The sequence below is a fragment of the Haemaphysalis longicornis genome, unplaced genomic scaffold, assembly GCF_048455015.1.
Source record: "Haemaphysalis longicornis isolate Haplotype H1 unplaced genomic scaffold, Haemaphysalis longicornis Haplotype H1 scaffold_12, whole genome shotgun sequence".
NCBI lineage: Eukaryota > Metazoa > Arthropoda > Arachnida > Ixodida > Ixodidae > Haemaphysalis > Haemaphysalis longicornis.
Window position 1 is genome coordinate 69,921,018 of NW_027526225.1, and position 22,530 is coordinate 69,943,547.

A 22,530-nucleotide genomic window follows, 5' to 3' on the forward strand; every position below is an offset into this window, starting at 1 on the left:
GTTGGTGCCAACTTATTCACAATTTCCCTGTAGTTTAAATGAGGCTGCGCAAATGTCTTCTGCAATGAAGACGACGACGAAAGATGATCTTGTTTCGGCGGCCCATGCCGAATACGCACCTCTTTATCCCCATTCTTTACTTCCCTTGCACCTGCCTAGTAATCGCTTCCACCACTCACTTCCCCTCTCTAATTCCACCTACAATCTTAATCCCCCTCCTCTGTCCATATCGCTTTTTTAGCTACCCCTATCATCGGCTCACGTGACCAACCAGGGTGCGATTAGTAACATCTTGGAAATGGTCTTTCAATTTGAATTTGTAATTTGAATTTATTTCATTTTGTGTTACGACAAACATGTATACAATAGAAGGTTTCAGAAGGTGGTCCCAGAGTCAAAGACTGAAGAGGGGACCTCCTGTTATTTATTAAACAGGCGGAAACACACGTTATAAGCACGAATATATCAATCAATGAAACGTAAAATAATATCAGCAAGATAAATTACGGCATATATACAAGAACATAATAACCAAGAAACGTATTAGAAAGGCATGGAAAAAAAGAAAACTATAACCAAGATAACAAACGGTATATATGAAAGAACCTATCAAGCAAGAAACGTAGTAGCAATGCATGAAAAAAAAGAAACAATACTAATATCAGCAGCAGTGTATAGGCAAGAACATCATAAGCATAAACATCATATGTCTGATGAATACATGACGGTGCACTACACTGACAAAAGCATCATCATTAAGGACACCTCAGTATATTGCTTCACGAAGCACCGGGTGCAAGAGGTGGGGCAACAGACGGTTAATTCTGTAATTTAAAATACTGCCTTTTATATGCATTTGTGAAGTGTAATATATAATATTAGTAATATAGTAATATACTAAGTAATGTACGTAATAAAATATAGAATATATCCCAGGCAGCACAGAAAACGTGGCCAGCCTTTGGCTTATTTTTGGCCGATGCTTGGCCTGTTTGGCCATTGGCAAAGTTTGGACTGCCAGAGAACTTATGTTCTTTGGCATGCATTTGGTCACGGAATACTTGTTGTCTGTTCGGCCAGCCGAGGTCTTTACACCAAAGGCAAACATCTGGCCACAGAGAAAATGTTTTTTCATTGGTCACCACACGTCCGAAGACGAACAGCACGCGTCCGGCCACAGATTACTTGTTTCCTTTTTGGCCAGCTGAGGTCGTAAGACGAACTGCAATCGACTGGCCACGGGGGGCGCGTTGTCTGTTTGGCCAATTTAGGTCCCCAGATGAACGGCAAGCATCTGCCCACGGAGTACACGCTTTCTCCATGGCCACCATACGTCTGATGACGAACAAAAAGCGTCTGGCCACGCATTAATCGTTTCCCATTTGGCCAGCGGAAGGCGGAACACGAACGGCAACAGTCTGGCCACGAATTACTTATTTCCTGTTTGGCCAACGAAGGTCCGAAGACGAACGACAAGCATCTGGACGCGGAATACTCGTTTTCTCTGCGGCCACCCATGTAGAAAAGATCTCCGGACAGAGAATTGCGTGTATGTACGTGACGACCTCTGGAAGGAGGGGTCGCGGTGGACGGGAAATACAATGGTGCGGGAGAACGAGCCGCTTGTCCGCGGAGACTCAATGGCATGCAGTAGCATGGTATGTAGCTTCGCGAGGGCCTGGCGGTGGCAGTAACCTCTACGGCGAATCTCCCTTTCTGTGGGTCAGCTAACGAAGGCCATTATAGGCAGAAAATCTCTCCTTTAGTTTATAAGCTCTGATAAAGCAGGTAGGGCTGCTGACATGAGACTTGCTTTAACTGAAATGTTAGTGTGTGGGATGTTAAATTCAACTTCAAACATTTTTTTCGCGCCGAAGCTGGCTTAAACAAAAAGGTATACCTAAATGCTACATTTACATCACACGAGGGTATTAAGTTAGCGCCGCAAAGGCGACGTCAGGGCATTCTTTTAAACTAAACGAAAAAAAAACGGCAGCTGTTGCAATTGATCTAACTAGCATTCGTGTGGTGTTTGGAAGCACCGTGCCACTCTGGTTACATTAGGGGTGTTACCCGTGAATAAAACCAAAAACAGGCAATGAACATGTAGACAAGTCATTAATTTTCTTTTTGCCAGCCTACCAAGCACATGCATATGCTCCTACCATACAGCTATGTGCCCGTGATACACGTGGCGCTACTGATTCACGTCGGCCTTTCATTTGAGACATGTGCTGTGTTAATAAATATTATTAAATTTGCGTCGTAATAACAACATACCCCTTAGCTCTGCTATGCATGACTACATACTTCCCTGTGCCACAATGTCTTGTGACCCAGCTACTTCGCCGAAAACACGATGTTTCGTCATTGGTGAGTGGAAAATCCTTGACGCTTCATTTCGGTTGTATTTCCTATAGAGTTCAGTACCTGGACAAAAAAAGAACCCTTCGAGGATTCGAAATATGTATTTTACGATAGCTACAGGCTATGCTGAGGATTTACGCTCTAATGTATATTTATATGAAACGCGAATGCTCTGAAACGACGTGAGTTATTCATCAAAAGTTGTGGGAACCACGGAAGTTGCGAAGCCCTATATTTCTGGCACCCAGGGCATAAGAACTCTCCTGACATGCACAGAGAATAATACAAGCATTACGAGGTTGCACGCAGGTTGTTGAATCCAAGCTATGCATACGGCGATTGTGAATACCTTAATAGTACGAAATCACGTGCTGGGCGCGTCCTGAATTTGGAAATAATGTATTCCGTGTGTGTGATGAAACGCGTATGCGTGTTATAACATGGAGGTTTAAATGAACGTTACCCGCTGTTTCCCTACAACGTCATAGCATGCTTTCAATTATCGCTTTAATAATCCTGTCCATGTCGTTACCACAAACATATTCTCACACAGGCAACGTATGTATCACAGCTTTTTTTTTTTTTTTTTCAAAGTAGCGAATCTAGCGCATTTGAAAGCTTTCTTCACGATTTTGAGTGCCGCCACTTTTACGCAGCCGAGGTGATCAGTCTGTCTCCAAAAATGAATTATTACGAGAGCATTACGAAGAATTACTTCCGTACAATTTCCTTGTGAGGCTAACAGTTGGCCAAGTACTTCAATAGTATATTCAATATCGTCAGCGACAAGCCATCTATAAACTGAACAACACACCAGTGGAGGTTACTGGTGACACTGCTGAAGGAAGATCCGGCATGAGGTCGCGTCTTGACTAAACACAAAAATGTTTGCCCCTACGCCTCCGTCACCCCCATCAGGTTTCTCCCACATGCGATCTACTCTTGCACCGGTCGCTTGCTATTTTTTCACGAACATTTCCGGCCTAGCGGACCTTCGTGGTTACTAAAACGCTTTTGAGCTACTTCTATGGATTTTTCCTTACTCGAAAGATAGAAAAAAGAAGCGCAGGTTCTGTGCGGGACTATATGCTTGTTTAAAAACTTCGGCAGGAAGTGAAAGTCTACTGTCACCCGCCGCGATGGCTCAGTGGCTAAGGCGTTGCGCTGCTGAGCACGAGGTCATGGGTTCGATTCCTGGCCACGGCGGCCGCTTTTCTGATGGGGCGAAAAGCAAAAATGCCCGTGTGTACGAGATTTCGGCGCACGTTAAAGATCCCCAGGTGGTCAAATTTAATCCGGAGCCCTCCACTACGGCGCGCCTCACCGCCTGCGTTGCGTCGGCGCCGACGGCGCGTTAAACCCTACAATCAATCAATCGAAAGTCTACTGTCGGCTCAAACGTCAGGCTCAGTGTAACTCAGGAAAGAGGAGGGGTACGAGAGGGAGGATAAGGGCTCTTAGCGAAAAGTAATACGTTTGAAATACCTACGAGTATGCTTGAAGTGCACTTCAAATATGCCTTGTATTTGTACATGTATTTCAAGTGCATTAAAAATTGCATTTTCTTAATTTTTAGTAAATATTGAAAACACATTATTAAAAAAGCAGAAAAAATACAGTGCTTTTAAGTACCCTACAAATAGATTAGGTATGTACTGAGCCTCATGACTGCGCGCTTAAGGCATTCAGAATATATTGAAAATGTATTTCTTCCCGCCAAACGATCTAGGTCCAAATGCACTGTAAATATTTAAAAAATACGCTTACCTAACTCATTTAGAGCAGCACTATATACTTTAAAAGTGTGCTGAAGCATAGAAATATACTCCGAATATATTCGAAATATATTTCAAATGCATTGTACGTTTGTGGAACGAACATGGTAGAGATACACTCTCAATGCAGGAAAAATATTCATTGAAAGTACATTTTAAATGTATTATAAAAGCTTTGCCGAAATACCTTTCGAGTACACTAGAGGCGCTGCTTCAGTTGCTGAAGCGTAAGATTCACGTAAAGCATATCTTAAGTGCCGGATAAAATACATCTCAAATGAATAAACGTACTGAGAATTTCTCCTCGATGTTTACTTATAATAAAAAAAACTGAGGGAGATACTTTCACTTACTGCGCTGTCTAAGGCAGGCATACATATAAGCTCTCTGTATTAGAGGGAAACTCGGCGTACAAATATGTAAGCGGCGGTGTTCCAACGTAATCAGCAAAGCAAAAACATCTAATTTAACGAGTATATATATGTATGAAAACACTTGCACTTTGCCAGCGTTGTTACGACGGTATCTCTGTGGAGGATTTGAAATTTTTCTTTTTCTGAAAAATATCGGCCTTAGATGGACAACGCTGGCTATGCTTGCGAGGGCGAGCAGCTCGGCGCCTCTCACTGCTGCTCACTACCTCCTCCTTTGTGCCCGGCACCTGCGGGGAGCGGCGCACCGGTCTTTCACGTTTTGTATGCCCTCGCTGCGTTTCTTTTGCCTGTCTTGTGGTGTTACAAGTTTTCGGACTCCTCAACGCGCGGTCGTCGTGCGGACGAAGCCTCTGCTTGGACGGCGCGTTGCAGCGGCGTTTTTATCAGGATTGCCGTCTAGCCAAGGTAAGCACGATTTACCAGCTATTTGCGCATACGGTGTCGCACAACAATTAATCGATGTATGTTTGCCTTGCAATCAAAGTGTGTTAACGCCTTTTTTGAAATCCGCACGTGGTTGTTAAGCTTATCTTTACCTGCGAGTAAGATTTCCTACCGTAACTACTCCGTGCAAGGGAATGTACTCACAAATCGACGACAGCAAGAAGAGGTAAAAAAAGGATTTTAATGCTACCCTTTTTGCGCCTAATTTTTAGCTCGGGTCTTGCTGAGTGGCCGGGGGACTGTTGCTACGAGTTTTTCTGTAGATAGAGTTATTCCTTTGTGAGCTTATTTAGGAATAACACTTGCTGTAAACACATAACAGCCAGGAACGTTTTAAACACAGCCGGTTCACAGAAAGTCCGCCGTCCATGTTTACGCGTTTGAGAAATTTGCGAAGTGTATTCATGCTGAGCACGAGGTCACGGGTTCGATTCCCGGCCGCGGTGGCCGCTTTTCTGATGGAGGCGAAAAGCAAAAACGCCCGTGTGTACGAGATTTCGACGCACGTTGAAGACCCCCATGTGGTCGAAATTAATCCGGAGCCTTCCGTCGGCGCGTTAAACCCTACTAACAGAGTGTGAAAGGGGAAGAGGCCCCCCGCCTGCACTACGTAAGTATCGCACCCTACAAACAATCAAATCAGATATTCAGGGACGCAGCTTTTTTTTTCTGTTCGCAGCAGCCGCTCACAGCTGCGCATGTTCACAGCAGCCGCCGTACGGGGAAGGAACCCGGTTTGTGGCCCACATGCATTCGATTAATGCGCATGCCCGGGCCATACCGCGAGAAGCCGGGTAGCCTTCGCGATTTTTGTCCGTCGCATGTCGCCATTCTGTCAACTAAAGCCATGAAAGAGTTTGTGCCGTCTGTTTGGAAGTCACCAAAAGTGTTAAAAGCCACACACGTAATCTTCCGTGCAAGTGGCTGTAGCGACACTAAGTGCTTCATGCCCAGGGACTTAAAATGATTTGTCCATCTAAGACAAACTGTATGAGAGTCGCCGCTAAGTTACAATCAGTTTCCGTTCCCAGAACCAAGAACCAGCCAAGGATGGACGGAGAAGGAAGGGGGGATGAGAGGGGGGCAACCAGTTCCCCGCACGAGACCCCTCGGTTCCCAGAACGGGTCCCCCGGCCGGGTTCGTCTCTTTTTGTTCCTTTGATCGCTCCCCCCAAACTTCGTGAAACTTCAGGACGTTCCACCCTTCCTCTTTTGTGTTTCGTAGCAACTTTTCCCCTCCTTACTGTATTCATTTTGTCGCGCATTCACGAACACGTGTGCGCGTTTCGAGGAGCCCTTAGGTCGCTCGTGGTAGAGTGAGAATTTCAAAAATGTGCCAAAGGCACCGCAAAACAGCAAGTCTAGAGCGGATGCGCGTGGGCTGCTTGGCAGTTGTGTGTGTTTAGCAGCCGCAACTGCTCATTTGCGTCTAAAGGGTGTACTTAAACGAGTTCCTTTTAGGTGTCTCGAGTATTTATGAAGTCACTACTTTTTACTTGATGGTCCCTGACGCTAACAGGTGTTTATCTGTTTTTTGTATGTGAACGACGCGAGAATTTACAATTAATTTCCCCGTCGCTCCCTATAAAATTACCGGTTATGTGCGACGGAGAGCAAGAAAATTACATATGTGTTTAGGCAAAAATACACCTTTTCTTACTTTGCTTGTTTTAATCGCTTTGGTTAGGTGCCTACCATATCAGAGCTTGTAATTTTAAGGACGGCTTGAAAGTTTTCTTTCTTTTTCGAAATAAACTTACTTTGCCGTTCCTTTGAAGGCATTGTTGAGTGCTTACGCCAATCTAATGACTTTTATGTAAGCTTTCTACTACAATCCTGCCCATGCATTTTTAAACTGTTTCGCTGCGCACTATTTTTTAGCACGTAATCTCCAAAGAAGTTGACGCCGAAATACGGAACACATAACAATAATTACAGTTAATAAGATTACTATTTATCTTATTTTATTAGCGTCTTGTGAGGTCACAGACAAGTTTTGTCCAAGTTAATTAAAAAACTAGAATGGCCACCATTTCAAGTTAACTCAAGCGCCTAAGAAAGAGAAGCAGCGTAACGCTAAGAACTCTGTTGCATGTTTGGTAACGTTGTTAGCTGTGTCTTTTTTTGTACTAATTTTTGCTAATTTTCATCCCTAGACAATCTCCATACATAAGCCTCCCCCCCAACCACCATCCTTTTTTTATAATGGTATTGAAGATCCAATGTCGCTGCCGCATGACGATATAAACTATGCTTAACATTACATAAATTGCCTTACGTTCTTCAAATGGGCATTGTTTTCATGACGATTTTTTTTCTTTGAAGGGGAAACTAAAAACTCCTTGCTCACGAGGAGCGTTGGTACAGTTAGGGAAAAGGCCTGATTGATTTGACATTTATTTGCCTCTAAAAAAGAAGTGTTTCCCTAATATTTTCCCCTGTTTTCTTTTCTTTTCACTGCAGGTGCTGGTGAAATTTCCCGCGTGGAGAATCCGAAGTACGAGGACTCTGATGCACAACGCTGCATCTGCGCTGGCTGCAGAGGTGGCTGAAAGGCATTCATTCCTGCTGCTTAGTAATGGCGAAATTGGCCACTTTGCTGAGGTGTACAATAAACAACTTTCAAACTGCCAATCTTCCTCATACATGCTGTTCTTTTCAGTCATTTGCTGGCCCGCAATCAGAGCATGGCCGGTTTACATTTTCACAATGGAGCATATCTTGAGGCTACAGCCTATTAAACTTTTCGAAACCACAACATGAACTTTTCTAGTTGAACGTTAACAATTCCCCCAAAGACACATTGCAAGGCATCTCTCAATCTATTCATGATTTTTTTTGTATACACTAGTAACACATTTTGAGCATATTTGAAGCAGTATTTTCTGTGCATTTAAAATGCATTACTAATGCATTTTGGACGTATTTAAAATTACAATTTCTGAGCATTTTGATGCAATTAAAATTCATTAAATATATATTTTATGTTAATCCAAGGTTAACGGCCTGCTGTAGGGCATGCATGGCAACAGCCTTGGGCGGGCTTCCTCTGGCCTGCAGAGAATAATCTGAATCGGGCCAATGGTAGGCCATACATCATTGGCCAATGGTAGGCCATACATGCTCGGCCAATGGTAGGCCATACATGCTCGGCCAATGGTAGGCCATACATGCTCGGCCATTGGTAGGCCATATATGCTTGGCCAATAGTAGGCCATACTTCTTCGGCCAGTGGTCGGTCAGCCAATGGTATTAGCGGCCATAGTAGATTGGCCAATGAATGACAGCCAAGGTCGGGCCTTACACGGCCAAGGACCATTTTGGACTAAGGGCCGAACACTTTGGCCGAAGATTGGCCGGAAGGAAAAGGGCTGGCCAATGTTCTTTGGGCAAAGATTGGCCGCACATGCTCGTGCTGCCTGGGATAATATATTATATTAAATTAACTATATAAAAAGTAATATATGAAGCCTATATTGAGTAATATATAACCACAATATTCTCTAGCCTGCACATTGGCTCCCAAAACGCACCATCTCAAAAGAATTTCAAAAGTCAAAGAACAAACAAATTCGGTCAGTAGGCTAAAAATCCTGCGTAGCCTTGAAATGAGCTGCGTGGTGGTACATAGACACTTCCAGAAGCTTTATCAGTTGGTTCACAGAGCGTTTTGTTTCTTATCGTCCTCATCATCACCAGCCTGCCCAGGCCCACTACAGGGCAAAGGCCTCTTTCGTAGATCTCCAATTATCCCGGTCCTGTGCTCACTGCGACCAATTTATCCAAGCAAACTTCTTTATTTCATCTGCCTGTCTAACTTTCTGCTGCCTCCTGCCACGCTTGCCTTCTGTGGGGATCCACTTTGTTAACCTTAATGACCAACGGTTACCTTGCCTCTTCAATACATGCCCTGGCCACGCCAATTTCGTATTCCTAATTTCTACCATATATGTCATTAACACGCGTTTAATGCCTCACCCACTCCGCTCTCTTCATCCTCCTCAATGTTACTCCTATCACTTTCCGTTTCATTGCTCGCTATGTGTTCCTTAACTTAAGTTGACCCATTTTAGTGAGCTTCCAAGTTTCTGAACAGTAGATGAGTACTGGTAAGATGTAGCTGTCGCACACTTTATTATTCAGGGAGAATGGTAGGTGGCCATTTATTATCTGAGAATGCATTTTGAAGCACTCCACCATATTCTTATACTTCTAATTATATCTTCCTCATGGTTAGTATCCGGGGTCACTACTTGGCCTAAGTAGGTATATTCACCCGCCATTTCCACTGCCTCGCCACCTATCTCAAAGCGCTGAGCCCTACCGAGGATATTAGGCATTACTTTAGTTTTGTGCATGTTAATTTTCAGGCCCATGATTCTACTCTTCTTGTCCAGTGCGGTAATATTGTTTTGCAGGTCGTCCCCCGATTACGTAGCAACGCAATGTCATCACATAAATCTCAGGTTAATAAGCTATTTTCCGTTAACCCTTACACCCACCCTGTTCCCAATCCAAAGTTCTCGATACCTCCTGTAATTATGTTCTGGATACATCTGTAAACATGCTCTGGATACATGTAAACATGCTCTGGATACCTCTTGTAAATTGTGGAGAAATTGTGTCTCCTTGTCTGACGCCCTTCCTTATAGGTATTTTACTGCTTCCCTTAAGGAGGACGATGTCAGCTGTGGTCCCGTCGTAGATATCCTCTAGTGTTCTTACGTAGTGCTCGTCTACACCTTGATTCCGTAACGCCTCAATGACTGCTGAAATTTTGACAGGTTGAAATGCTTTTTCTTATTCTATGAAGGCTATATATAAGGGTTGAGTATACTCCACGCATTTCTCTTTAACCTGATTGATCGTATTGGTTTTCTAGGAATTCTAATTATAGCGCGCATCTGCATCCAGCAAACGCCGAGAACGTTGTATTATTAACAAAAGCAATGCTCTAAACACCACGAACTAGCCGGTCACCGGCTTTATTGACTCTAACTTCGCGAATTATACACTAGCCAGCTGTTGTATCACCAAATCAATTGATGTGAAACATTGCCCAAAAAGAAATAAGGTTTGTGTTCTGCTTCCGAGTCTACTCGCTGAATCAGCAACCGGACCATAAAGGCGTTCTGTGGCAGAGGACTACGAAATGGTTTAGAGCAAGTTCTTCTTAAGTGTGCCGAAATACGCACAGACAGAAATTTTCAAACCCATCTCATACCATACAATTTTATTGCCGACATCACTTTCTGGAATGTTTAATATACAAAATAGCCTGGTATTTAGGAAGTACAGCTGCACAGTGAGTTTGCCACTACAATTTCAGATTTGTGGAAGCACAGTCTCTCAGAGTACATCAACAGTTGAAGACATTGACACAGCCACGAATATACTGTAAGCACGCCACAAATTCTTTCAGCATCGTAAAGCAGTGCAGCACACGCAGAACTACATAGAAGAGCTATATAGTATAATTTCCAATAAGGGTCAGAACGCCCAATATACTGTTTACATCACCGTTTACTAAGCCCGTGCATGCATAAAGGTACCAAAAACGTTAAACCTTCGTCTTATAAAAAAAATTGACAAGGACAGTGACAGTGACTTTGCAAAACACTACGGGAGCCACCACATCGGAAGTAACAACTAATGCAAAACCTGCGTAGGGTCAAATAAACTCCTCTTCAGTGAAAATAGTTTGAGCAAATACATTTAAGCGAATAAAGCAGTCTCATTTAGAGTAGGAAGTCAGGCAAAGTATGCAGCATAACTGTACTTGCACGTCCGGAACCTGCACAAGCTTCATAGAAAATAAGAAAACATGCTTAGGTAAATATTTTGCAAAGATCATATGGAGTTACATCAAGTATTAAATTGAAGAAAGTCTGAGCCCGAAACGGATCTTTCATTGCTATAAATAAATAAATAACGGTGGTACATGAATGCGCCAAGCAATACACTTTACAATAACAAAGCAAATTACACAAAGCAAATTATCCCTATTCGAGTCGCACTTGCTTTGGTTGTTGTTATTGTATCTTTTTTTTTCTTTTTTTACCTACCGTCGACTGTTTCCTGTATAATTCTGTGTCATGTTATGCAGTCGTTACAAAGTTGCAACCCACCCTGCAAAATCTCGTTACGAGATCACAGTATCTACAAACAAACAAACAAACAAACAGATAAATAAATAAATAAATAAATAAATAAAAACCAGAATAAACTGATGGTAACAGTGTTCCCAAGAGTGGCAGTCCCCAGTGGTGGACGTAAGTATTCTGACCTTTGAAAGTGAAGCCCTCTATGCCCCAGTGACTGCGTGGGTCATCCACGAGAAAATGCAATGCAACGCAGGAAAGCAAACTTTACTCAAGAAAAAAACGCTTCCCGTGGTCGGAGTCGAACTTGGGTCTCTCGCGTTATAAAACCGACGCCTATTCGATTGCACCATTGCGACAGGTTCGAAGCATTTAAGATTTTAGACTTTGACTCAGGTTGCCTAACCACTTTTCTTTCCTGAAAGGGCCTTTGATTTTGACCATTATTTATGGAATATGAGCATCCTAGAATGTAATAAGTGCCGATTCAAAAAAGGGGTACAACGCTTCAATAGGTTAGGAATATATTCTGTGATACCGCGAAAACATCTAAGTTTTTTCAACAAGCCGTGACCGTTGAAACAATTTATGAGAATTTTCCGACCTTGTATCACCGTACTTCAATTCCACAGCAACTTTTGTCACATAACTATATCATGGTTGAGAGAGCAAAAATACACAAGAAAACATTCCTCTTAGCTGCACGAAGAGATTTTTTTAAGATTGGTGTCTAGGAATCCACTCGAAACTTTGGCGCCTGGCTTTACAGAAGTAAGAAAAGTCTTCCCATACACTGAACCGCGCCTATCAAAATCGATCAATTTGATCGATACTTTTGGCAGCGCCTTTTCATAGCGTTCCAGGCGTTTCTCGAACAAGTAAAGCTGTTCGGAGTTAGATCAGAAAATGGCCTTTCAAAATCAGTTTTGTTTTCATTTTTGCAACGGAAACGCGATTTTTGACACGCTTTTGAATCACCTGGGTGTGGAAAAGGGGCGTGGTCATCGCGCGTCACGGCTACCAACGAACAATGCGTGCAACCTTAATTACTCTGCACCAGCGCTTGTTTTTTTGCTATCAGGGCGTGAATGGGGAACTAGCAAACGATTTTCAATCGTCAGGTTCGCGCTCTGACAGTAACAATCCCAGAAATCGGCTGAAAATGCCAAGCAGTGCCTGGTTGCAAAGCTACTTTATGATTTTAGGCAGTTTTATTGCCTTTGCGCACGTTGTTCTAAGTAAAGTGGTAGTTCTACGTACCCCAGGACCATTCGCAAACAGTTTACAACAGTTTCGATTTCGTTTCTGCATCGCGAAATTCATATTTAGCGCTACTACGCAGTTACCCAACTTCAAGGCTACATGCCATGGCGCCTGAAGCGTCCGCGACTGATCCTCGAACAAAGCACGGCTCTCCTGATTTCCCCCCGCCATAACTTGATTTCTGTGATAAGAACTTCCCATGCAAGTCAAAAGGTCACACCCAGTCGCCAGATATCTGTTCCGCCGAGGACAGCGCATCAAACCGGCCATACACTACCAGCAGTTCGCCTCCCAGTTTCGTGTCCATGCGAGGGTATATCCGGGTGTCTAATGTTGCTGCTTAGTTGAACTGTCTATTCGGACGGAGTCTCTGATAAGTTTTTGTACTGTTTCATTTGAAAAATGTTAGATGACGCTGCAATAGAGGAGGCTCGTTGTGCTGATCTTTTTCAGCGCGCAACTGCTACTCGGCCAAAGATCGCAGGGCACGATTCTAGCTCATCGTACCTCATTTTTGCGAGCAAGGCTACAATTGCGAGCAAGAAGATGATAATAAAGCTCAGCTTTATGTTTTGAGAGATAACTGACCGTGAACGACAACAAGCATCAGCCACGGCGTTCCGTTTTCAACTTCATGCATGTTTTTTTCCGCATCGCTTGCTTGTCCCAAATATTGTGCTCGCTGTAAATGCAAAGTCAGCCATTCACAAGATGTTTTTACGTTATGTGGCGGAAAATTGGTGCCTCTGATAATGACAAACCGCCAGATTTATTCCAGAAAACCACCCGAAATTGCACATTTTGAATTGGAGGTTGGGCTTCACCGCAAGACACTAGCACCGTGCATGCTAACATTTTTTTTTTATATCTGAAAAACTGTTTCGCGCAAGTCGACATTTTATCTAGGGTGTGTTTTTGAAATGTTTCCCTACAAAATGTATATTCTAATTTTTTTCTACAACCAGTGGTTTGATATACACAACTCCTTTTTTACCTTTTTTTTTCGACAAGTTGGCAAAAATTTTGGTTTTCATATTTTTTTTAGAACTATGATATACAAAAACCTTTACAAAACTGGTATTATTGTAAATGCCGTAAAATGATCTGCATTTTGTGCTTCTGCAATTAGTGCCTAACCAATTTTAAGCAGGAAAAAAAAATGTTTTCTTGGACCCCTAAAATTAGTCAATTTTCCGGCGGTAGCGAAAGAGTTAAGGCAAACGCTCGACGGAGTTTGCACACACCGTTTCAAAATACATGAACATTTGCACAATAAATGCTTCTGTGACAATTAACGGTGAAGCAGGTGCTCATAAACACGGATAATTCAGTTCCAGGTGCTCCAGAAAGCCTCAGAACAGCAGAGAAGACAGAATACAGCTTGAAGGTTATGTGGGATCCACCACGCCAAAAGAACGGAGATCTGAAAAGCTACAAGGTGTGACTGCCAGTTCCGTTATCTCATAAACGTATATTGATTCAATGAGCGGAGATAGTTCGTTGATTTAAGTTGAACATTTTTTACATGCCCTGACCAAATATGACAATCCGATTAACTTTGTGCAATGCTATGAGCCTGCAAAAAACATTTCGCCACAAAGCGGTGACCAAATCACTTGCCATGTATGCGATTACATACACATGTTCTGACCAATCCTAAACATTATATCCAACTAAAATTTTCGGATGATATTTTAGCATGAAATGTTGTTTACAAATACATTATTAAATGTTTAATGACGTTACAATTGCAAGCAATAATTTCTCCGCTTGCGTCCATGCTATGATGCTTAGCCGCTTGCCTGACAGTCATCATCCGCTCCTTAGTGACCTTGAGATTACCTTCGTGTCTGATGCCATCAGCAGAATACTAACAAAATCATGATAATCATCTTTATATGAGATGGTCATCCCATTCGACGTCTTAGATGAGAACGAATTCTAGCCTCGTACAGAATACAGTAGCGAAACAGCTGGCCGTTCAAAGGTACGTCGTTACCCTCGTTCAGCATTACGATATGACACTTCTGCTTAGCAGTGACAGGGGTTCCACTAAAATTGAAAAAATATTCTCACTGCCACTCCCCACAATTGATGATGCCGTACCATCCTCTCCTCATGAAAGTTATTAGTAGGTAAGATAATACTGTTTGTGTGCTTGCGGACGAATTAGTGCGCCCACCATCTCTCATCATCTGCCATCATTGTTTGCGATACATTGAGAAGTGTAATTAACTACTTTTTTTCTTTCCTGCCTTTCTACCCGTCAGGTAAATGCATCTCTAATCCACACCTTCAACGACACGCTGCTCGATGCACGGTTTTCAACGTCAGCCACACTGGATGCCTCGGACGCACCAATTATCTCGCTGCCAGATCTGTTTCCGGGTTCAACTTATCGGGTTTGTGTCCAGGCCAGCACGATCGCTGGCGTCGGAGAGGCCGTATGTAAAAACTTTAGCACCAAAGCTTCAGGTGAGTGTTTACCTTCAAACTCGAGAGATATACTTTAGAAATTGACGCGTGCAGCTCAGGTCATGGGCAAACAATGTAGCAACCAACCGTATGTTTCCCTGTCTCCGATCAGGGGTGTAGGGGCGAGAGGTAATTATTGTAACTGATAAATGTAATATGCAACACAGCTGTTTCGATGCCACATGCCTTACATAAACCTGAAAACTCCTGAAGAACAAAACGCGTGTTGCCCTCCTACTTTGTTTTGTTGAATCTTTCACAGTATCTGCGGCCGATACGAAAAATCCCAAAATAACTATCAAGAATCTACAAAAACAGCATTAAATTCCCAGTATTTGATATTCACGGTTGAGTTGCTGAATATTACGGTGGCATGTTATTGACGTTTTCTCATATCTTTTTACTCTTAGTCCCAGTGCTTCAGTCCGAGCCAATTGCCAGATTACGTGGCCGCGGGGAAGTTACCATCGTCGTGCACCCTCCTGACTACGTTAAAGGTCCAATAACGTACGTATGAATACGTATGATACACACAGAAAATTCTTACGGCCATTTAGCGATGCCCTAGGCAATGCCAAGCTGAATGTGGACCCCAATACCATTTTCTCATGCCATTTTCGTAAATACCCTTATGCGAAGATAGGAAATTTACTAAACCACTGCCACAAAGGTTGTTTCCCGTAGGTGGAATCAAGATAAATAAAAGAATGCATAACCTATTCTTCTATAGTCTGCGAGAAACCGCTTGGGCATTGGAAGCACAAAAAAACGTCAAGCGAAATTCGTGTCAAGTCGTAAAAAACACGACCGCCCTTTGTTGATGAAGCATGTTAAATGTATCAGGTATGACGTTTAGGGGCTTTTGCCCTCACCGGCTCAACGAGTACCCCCAAGGTCGAATCAAATCTATGGAAACCAAATCAGGTTGTTTTGAGAGAGTATACTTTTCCACATTTGATAAACTTATTCATACGGTATCTTACAAGGGCTGCTACGGAAGAAAATATTGTTACCTCTTCAGCGGTATCGATGTAAACCTGCCAATAATTCATGTTTAATGAATGGTGTTCCGAACACGTCAGTTGAAACATGGGCTCGTTTTTTGCAGTATTTATAGCTACTGCGAAGCAAAATTTTTGGGTCATTCTATAACAGCGCTCGGGGTCTTAAATTTAGTATAGCAAGTAAAACCATTCCTCACGTATAGAAAAATGTTCTTTATTTCATGATTTCACCGTTTTTGAAGATGATTACACTCTCAAACAAAGAGCGGTAAACAAAACGTTTGCTGATTAGTTTGTTAAACCCGCATAATTTTCGTACAACTTGGCACATCGTTATACCTTTTACAAACGTTAAGTCTGGTGGGCAGTGAAACATTCTCACATGTGGTTGAAACAATTCTTTATTTAATGTGGTTTTATGCAGGAATGAAACAACTCACACTTGCAAGGGCACATAGGACATTTTGTCCCTTGCAAAATTTGATGCAAATTAAGAAACATATGGGCGGGAGAAATATTACACGCCGCGTTTATTAGTATTTTCCATGGCTCCATTTACACTTGTTTAAATGAAACCAGTGCCTAAGGAGACGTTGCAGGGAAATTCACCTAAAAGGAAGATGTTGAGGGAAGAGTATGCAAACGTTAAATGTCCCTGAGCGAATGGAACTCAATGCAATCTGCAGCATAAAACGCCACTGAAACAAGAAGTCTCTCCTATCAGCAACAATTATTTGTGCCCAAACAGTTTTCCCGTACTGCGTAGCTAATTATTGTCTGGAGTTGTTTTTCTGGTGTCACAACATGAATGCCACATTTAAACACGAAAGAGTACATCACGGCGGTCTCATTTTGTTCGATAAGATGCTGAACGTAAGACGGTTTGATGCTGCAGAGCGTGAAGTGGAAAAAATAATTCCGTACCACCTAGAATAATTTCGTGTTTTACGCCCACGCCATATCCTTCTCTTTCCTATTCAACCAGCGGATATTACGTCCTGGTGGCGCCGGAAGACTGCAACATCACCGAGCCCGTGCAGGTCGTCAACTTCACCAGGGCGCAAGAAATGCAGCTTGGATACTACGTGGCTGCCTATTTATGTCCCAGTGATCTCAACGGCAGCCCATCGGAGGTTGTCGTTGGGAGCGGACACATGATCGGTGGCTTTGAGAACCCACCACTAACAAAAGCCGTTGCTTACTGCTTCGGATTGGTCGTGGAGACAAACTTCTCAGGAGTAAGTTTTAAATGCGCGAATATGTCAAAGATTTGCAATGGGAGGTAGTGTTTGAAGCCACATTCGTTTTGGAACATTTATTCATACAGTGATATAATGTATTTTTAAGCTATATAACTTGTGCCTAATGATGTGTAGGTGTCATTTGTACACGAGATAACATGCCGTTAGGAAGGTATTCATCCGCATGTTACTCGCAGTTCATGGAAGCATCACACACCCTTAGATTTGTGGGGCCTTTTTTAGTGCTTTAGCGCTTCTTGGTAGTTCTTCTCTCATTTTAGGCTAGGGGTGAAGGCTTTGCTACTAAGCTGTGTTTCTGGCTAAAAGAAAAATCCTATTCATATAGGTCACTGCAAGGCAACATTTGAGAATACAAAAACCAAACATTCGCCGTCGCACCTTGTGCATCGTCATCATACATTGTCAAATTAAATACCTCCATACCTTTTCAATTGTAGGTTAAACATCAAAGGGGAAGTTTGGATACAGCTTAATTCAAACGTTTGTCCACCGTCCCTAAATTCACGCCATGTTGCGTCAGAGATATGCTTACCTCTAAATGTGGTTATAGCTTCAAAACAAACTTTGTTTGGCCAAGCATAACATTATCGTCTCGGTTTACGTGGTAGGTACACTGAAAATGTAGAGGTTAGGGCGGTGTTATCCCGGTCTTTAAAAGCACAACCACGCCTGAAGTTAAAGACTTGTTTAAGCAAAGAAAGTGATGACATCATTTTTTCCATTCTACTTAGGTTAAAAGCCGCATGTGCCATTACGCTTCATATGTAGAGGAAACACCACAATACCAGCACTGATACTAATAGAAAAATAAAACAATAATTGCCACTTATTTGAGGTGAATTGCAACTTTCTGTGATCATACATTGTGAACAACTTGTAGTTTTACAATACAGTTGTAAGAAACAATGGAGCACGTGGTTTTAGCAACAATAAGGGTACTTTTTGCACATCCTACGTTATACCATAGGCATATAAAACATGTGTGCCTCCAGTCATTTAGGTAGCCCCACTCGGACAACAAAGTGACTTTTGCTTACAGATGAAGGAGAAATATGTTATTTGTGTTAAGCAATGGCCCCTTCTGTGCGTCTAAGGCTGTAGCATTCAAGTAATGACATTGTGAAAGTATAGAAAAAACGGTAACAATCAGACGCTAGATTCGGAGACAATAACTCAAAGCATGTCTCCTTTTCTTAGAATCGGCAGCAGGTGTACTGTACTTCTGGTCCAGCTAGACGGCTGTGTTAACACTGTTGAATGAGTTTCATAGGCATCGGTCCCCATGCTCGAATTGTACTTGTAATGATCTCACGATGTTTTTCAGGAGGTGCTCTACGGATACAGCCTGACCACTCCATTTATATGTGAGTATATTTCTCTATACGTAGAACGTGGTTAACTTCCCAATGGGACTTGAATAGCTAAACGGAATGCATTCAAAACGCTAAGATAAAAACGTCGACGCACTGAATTTTTCTGCAGTGAATAGCACCAGCAGTATGCCAAGCCTTGCGGTCATCATCGGGGCAATTTCCGTTTTCTTCCTCGTTGTCATTGCGGTCGCAACACTCACGTTCTGCTGTCTGCGGTGAGTTCCTTTACCTATTCATGAAATGACTCCTCGGGTAGTTCAAATGTACAAGACCATAAGTTATCGACCGGAAGTAAATTTCAATATATTTCTTGATCCTTAAATCCTCATGATAAAAATTCTCAAACCTAGGAATTTCTATTGATTTGTGAATGCGAAAGCAATGTCGTTCAGTTAACCACCACTGATGGTTCTTTCGATATGGTATGTTACTGCCAGCCAGTATGATTTGGTGAATGGGCCGTAAGCCTCTGACATCAGCGGTCATCGTCACCCCCACTGAGTAGCTATCTTAAACTTGTGGGTGGTTATGTTGACGTCACAAGCAAACGGGAATTTGTGAATCGGCAGTGAGCCTCTGATGCCGGCTGTCCCCCCACTGGCCAATCCACTTTTGTGGGTATTATCGATATACAGCCATAACCTAAGGCTACCTTATCGTTCAGCCTAGAAACGCGCAAAGGAATGCAAAACGTACTTTAAGTCGTTCTACTGGTACTGATTCACGACGCTTGAGCTTAAGCATACCGGTGCACACAGCGCCGTCAAGTGGTTAACCTTGGATACAGCCTCACTGTTCTGGACCAAGTGGTAATGCCAAGTGGATGGCAGTTCGGCTCCTGTTTTTTAATGAGTAACGTGAAGCCTGTAATGGTTATATCTCAGGAGTTGCCCCACAAATTCTTCCTTTTTCATTTCTTGGATTTTATTGATCAAACAATGCTCCCCCGGATCAGTTCTACACATTATATTTGTAAATGGTGGTGATTTAGTGCATTTTAGGTCAGTTTAGGTGCATACAGAAGGTGTTCACCAAATTTAAAAAGTTTTGCAAAGCCCCGACAGTGTCCGGCCTGCACTGATTTGCAAATAGAGAGAGTTTAGATTTGACAACAGGCTGGTGCATACCTATGCGTTCGCACTGTACGGACACCTTATCTTAAGGCAGTGTGAAAAAATGAGGTATCATTGAATGCCGCATTATAGCGCTACTAACGTCAGAAGCGTATGCCCTTGTTGTCATCGCTAAGCTAAGCGAAAAGGCACTGTAAACGCACTTTTGTGCTTGGCGAATTGCTACTTTTATATTTAGCATGCTGTAATTACTTTTGTAGGATTCAGTAAGTGTTTTTACAGACGTTTTAAGGTCAAATGCAACCGAGCATTCATAATGTCCATATTGCACAATTTGTAAGGGAACAGTTTTCTGCGTCGTGCTGCCGTGGGTCCTTGGCTAAGGCGTTGACTTTCTGACCCGAAGAACGCGGGTTTGATTGTCGACTTCGATGGCCCCAGTTCTGACGTAATCCAAAAAGCGAAACACCGCTGTGTCGAGCTTTCGGCGCACGTTAAGGCCCATAGGTGGTGAAAAGTAACCTGGAGCCTTCCACTACGGCGTGCCTCGTAACCCGGGTGTAGCTTCGGCCCGTAACGCCCCACAATCACTCTTTCCCAGCAGTGTTTTTATGACATGCCGACGAGGGTCCGGGGGGAGTACTGCGCAATTACCGTAAACACTCCCATCATCCCACCCGCACTCCCCGACGATTCTAACCAAGCACTGATGCAGACAGCGAGAGAGCTTTTGCTGAGGCTTCAACCAAAGCACGTATTTCTCTCTCTCTCTCCTAGCAGCACTTCCTTGATAACAGTGTTGTGGTTGTTCTATTTGCAAGAGTTACGTTCATGTTGCCTAACTTTTACTCATATGAAGCATGGTGTTTTTGCTTGCCTGTTTGCGGACGGAAGTCCACCGCAGCAAAGGGGAAAGTCATTTTGTCCAACCAAACTGGTGAGGCACAATTTCTGCCAATATAAATGTACCTCTTATGTATATTTTCAAATTACGCTTGTCTGCTTACAAGAGTATAGGCAGTCTCATCGGAACAGATGCCCAAAATGCTTCTCGGTTTTTCTTGACGGAAGATTTGTGTGGAGAAATATGAGCAAACTGAATACCTAGCTTTTGCTTCACGAAACATCAAATTGCACTCGCGGTGAAAAGGAGTTCCGCCGTATGAACGTTTCTAATCCTGCAGATTTCTTGTGATTCTTCGCACGCACACTACAGCGATGAAATACAGAACACAAATCTCTGTTTCATTACTGGATAAGAACGCACAAATTTTCTTATTGTTTTCAGCTGAGGAGCATGGGATGTCCCACGTTACCACGTCACATACAATCCAGAGCAAAGATGCGTCGAAAGCATTGGTTGTAGCAGACCATGGTCTTTCATCAAGGCCAGACCTTGTGAAGAACCTCAAAGGGCCCAAAATTGAAGAGAACGCACAGCTGCTTGCTGAAGGACACTTGGTGATGGCACTCTTCTTTTTTGACATGATACTATGCTTGTTGACTTTTCGTCCCATTTCTGTGATTTCATGAGTCAGTGCCATGTGGGAAAAATATTTTAAACGCATGTCGGTGCCGAAATTCGCGCCTATGCGAGGCAGATTATAAAAATTTATTTTATTTGCAAAATAAGTTTTTTAGAGTACTCCGGACATCAGTGCACCGGCCACGCTAAGGTTGTGTTTCCAAGTCCTGTATCCCCTCTGTACTGACGCAAAAAAGCGCACAGAATCGAAGACATGTTTGGCAATGATAAACACTAAGCCTCTACTTTTGTTCAACGCTTCGCCTGTTGAACTTGCTCTATCAAATTTACAGCGAGTAGCCGATGTATCTGTGCAGTGCTTCACTCGATCGAGTTCTTTCTAGCATGAACCCTACTCGAACTCCTTAAGCTTGTCTGTTAAGAAATCTTGTTGATTGGAGCGTAGCAAGCTTGGTATGCTGTCGAAGTTACGTTGCCTTCGAAGGACATTACGAAATTTAGTACAGATCTCTTTGTTCGAATACACAGCTTGGAGAGTGTCCCCATAGTTAGCAAGTAAATTCTTTTTAGGCTTGGGGAATGCGGCTTTTGAGACAAGAAATGATCGAACCTCCGTAGAGAATCATGCAGATAATCCCATTTTGCTCTTGTGCAAGTGGAAGCCTTTGGTTGCGACAAAGAGCAAGCTTTTATTCTTCAGGTGCATTATTTGGCGCGCTCACCCCTACTGATTTATTTAAATTTTATTGATATATTAGCGAAAAAAATTGAATTGTGCGTCAGCGCCGTGGTCATCGTCGCCTTTATCTCTTGTCTCTTCAAATTTTGCGTTGCTCCGCTTCATGACAGAATGAACCAACTTTCCCACGCACCAAACCTCGCAAACATTGTCGGAGCGAGAGCCCCACTCCAGAAATATTTCAGGGAAATCAGGAACTATCTTTGCGCCAACTTTATGGCTGTGGCCACAAACAGTAGCTAACTAAACCCCTAGAGAAATCAAAAACCTTAACGAGCAGTTAGCCCCGAACGATTCATATCTGTCTTAACAAACCCTCACCTGTTCCATCAGAGCAATTATGAGAAAGTACAATGGCAGCCTTTACTCAATGTCACCCTCAAGCGTACAAGTTACCTAGTTTATATTACTATTCGTTGTCTACTATATAAATGATAGCTTTAGTATAGTCTGTCTGTGTAGCGTCAGGGAGTTTTTTGATCAGTCGCTAGGAACCTAGTTTCATCAGCTTCATAAATATATAAAAACGCTCTTTTACCCACAATGAATTAAAAGACTGTTTTCAGGAAATCTTTCAAGAAACTTAGCAGTGGCTGTGAATGGGCAGTAATGTCTTCATAGTCGTGGTTTTGCTAAAGTTATCTTACCTATGGTTATTGTTGTCCAAAAGGAAATCATTCGGAGGAATTTTTTTCGTGTGTCTTTTTAACGTAACACAATCTAGAAGTAAAAAA

General features: G+C 42.7%; 1 protein-coding gene across 1 annotated transcript in view; it reads left to right on the top strand.

The window, feature by feature from the left end:
* Positions 1-22,530, top strand: part of LOC144162800 (uncharacterized) — an 85,700-nt gene that overhangs the window by 57,983 nt on the left and 5,187 nt on the right. The window contains exons 16-22 of the mRNA XM_077693461.1: positions 13,716-13,822; positions 14,655-14,859; positions 15,270-15,366; positions 16,849-17,101; positions 18,450-18,489; positions 18,608-18,713; positions 20,860-21,032. Of these exons, the coding sequence (XP_077549587.1) occupies positions 13,716-13,822; positions 14,655-14,859; positions 15,270-15,366; positions 16,849-17,101; positions 18,450-18,489; positions 18,608-18,713; positions 20,860-20,863 (812 nt within the window). The 3' untranslated portion in view covers positions 20,864-21,032. The remainder of the gene's footprint in view (positions 1-13,715; positions 13,823-14,654; positions 14,860-15,269; positions 15,367-16,848; positions 17,102-18,449; positions 18,490-18,607; positions 18,714-20,859; positions 21,033-22,530) is intronic.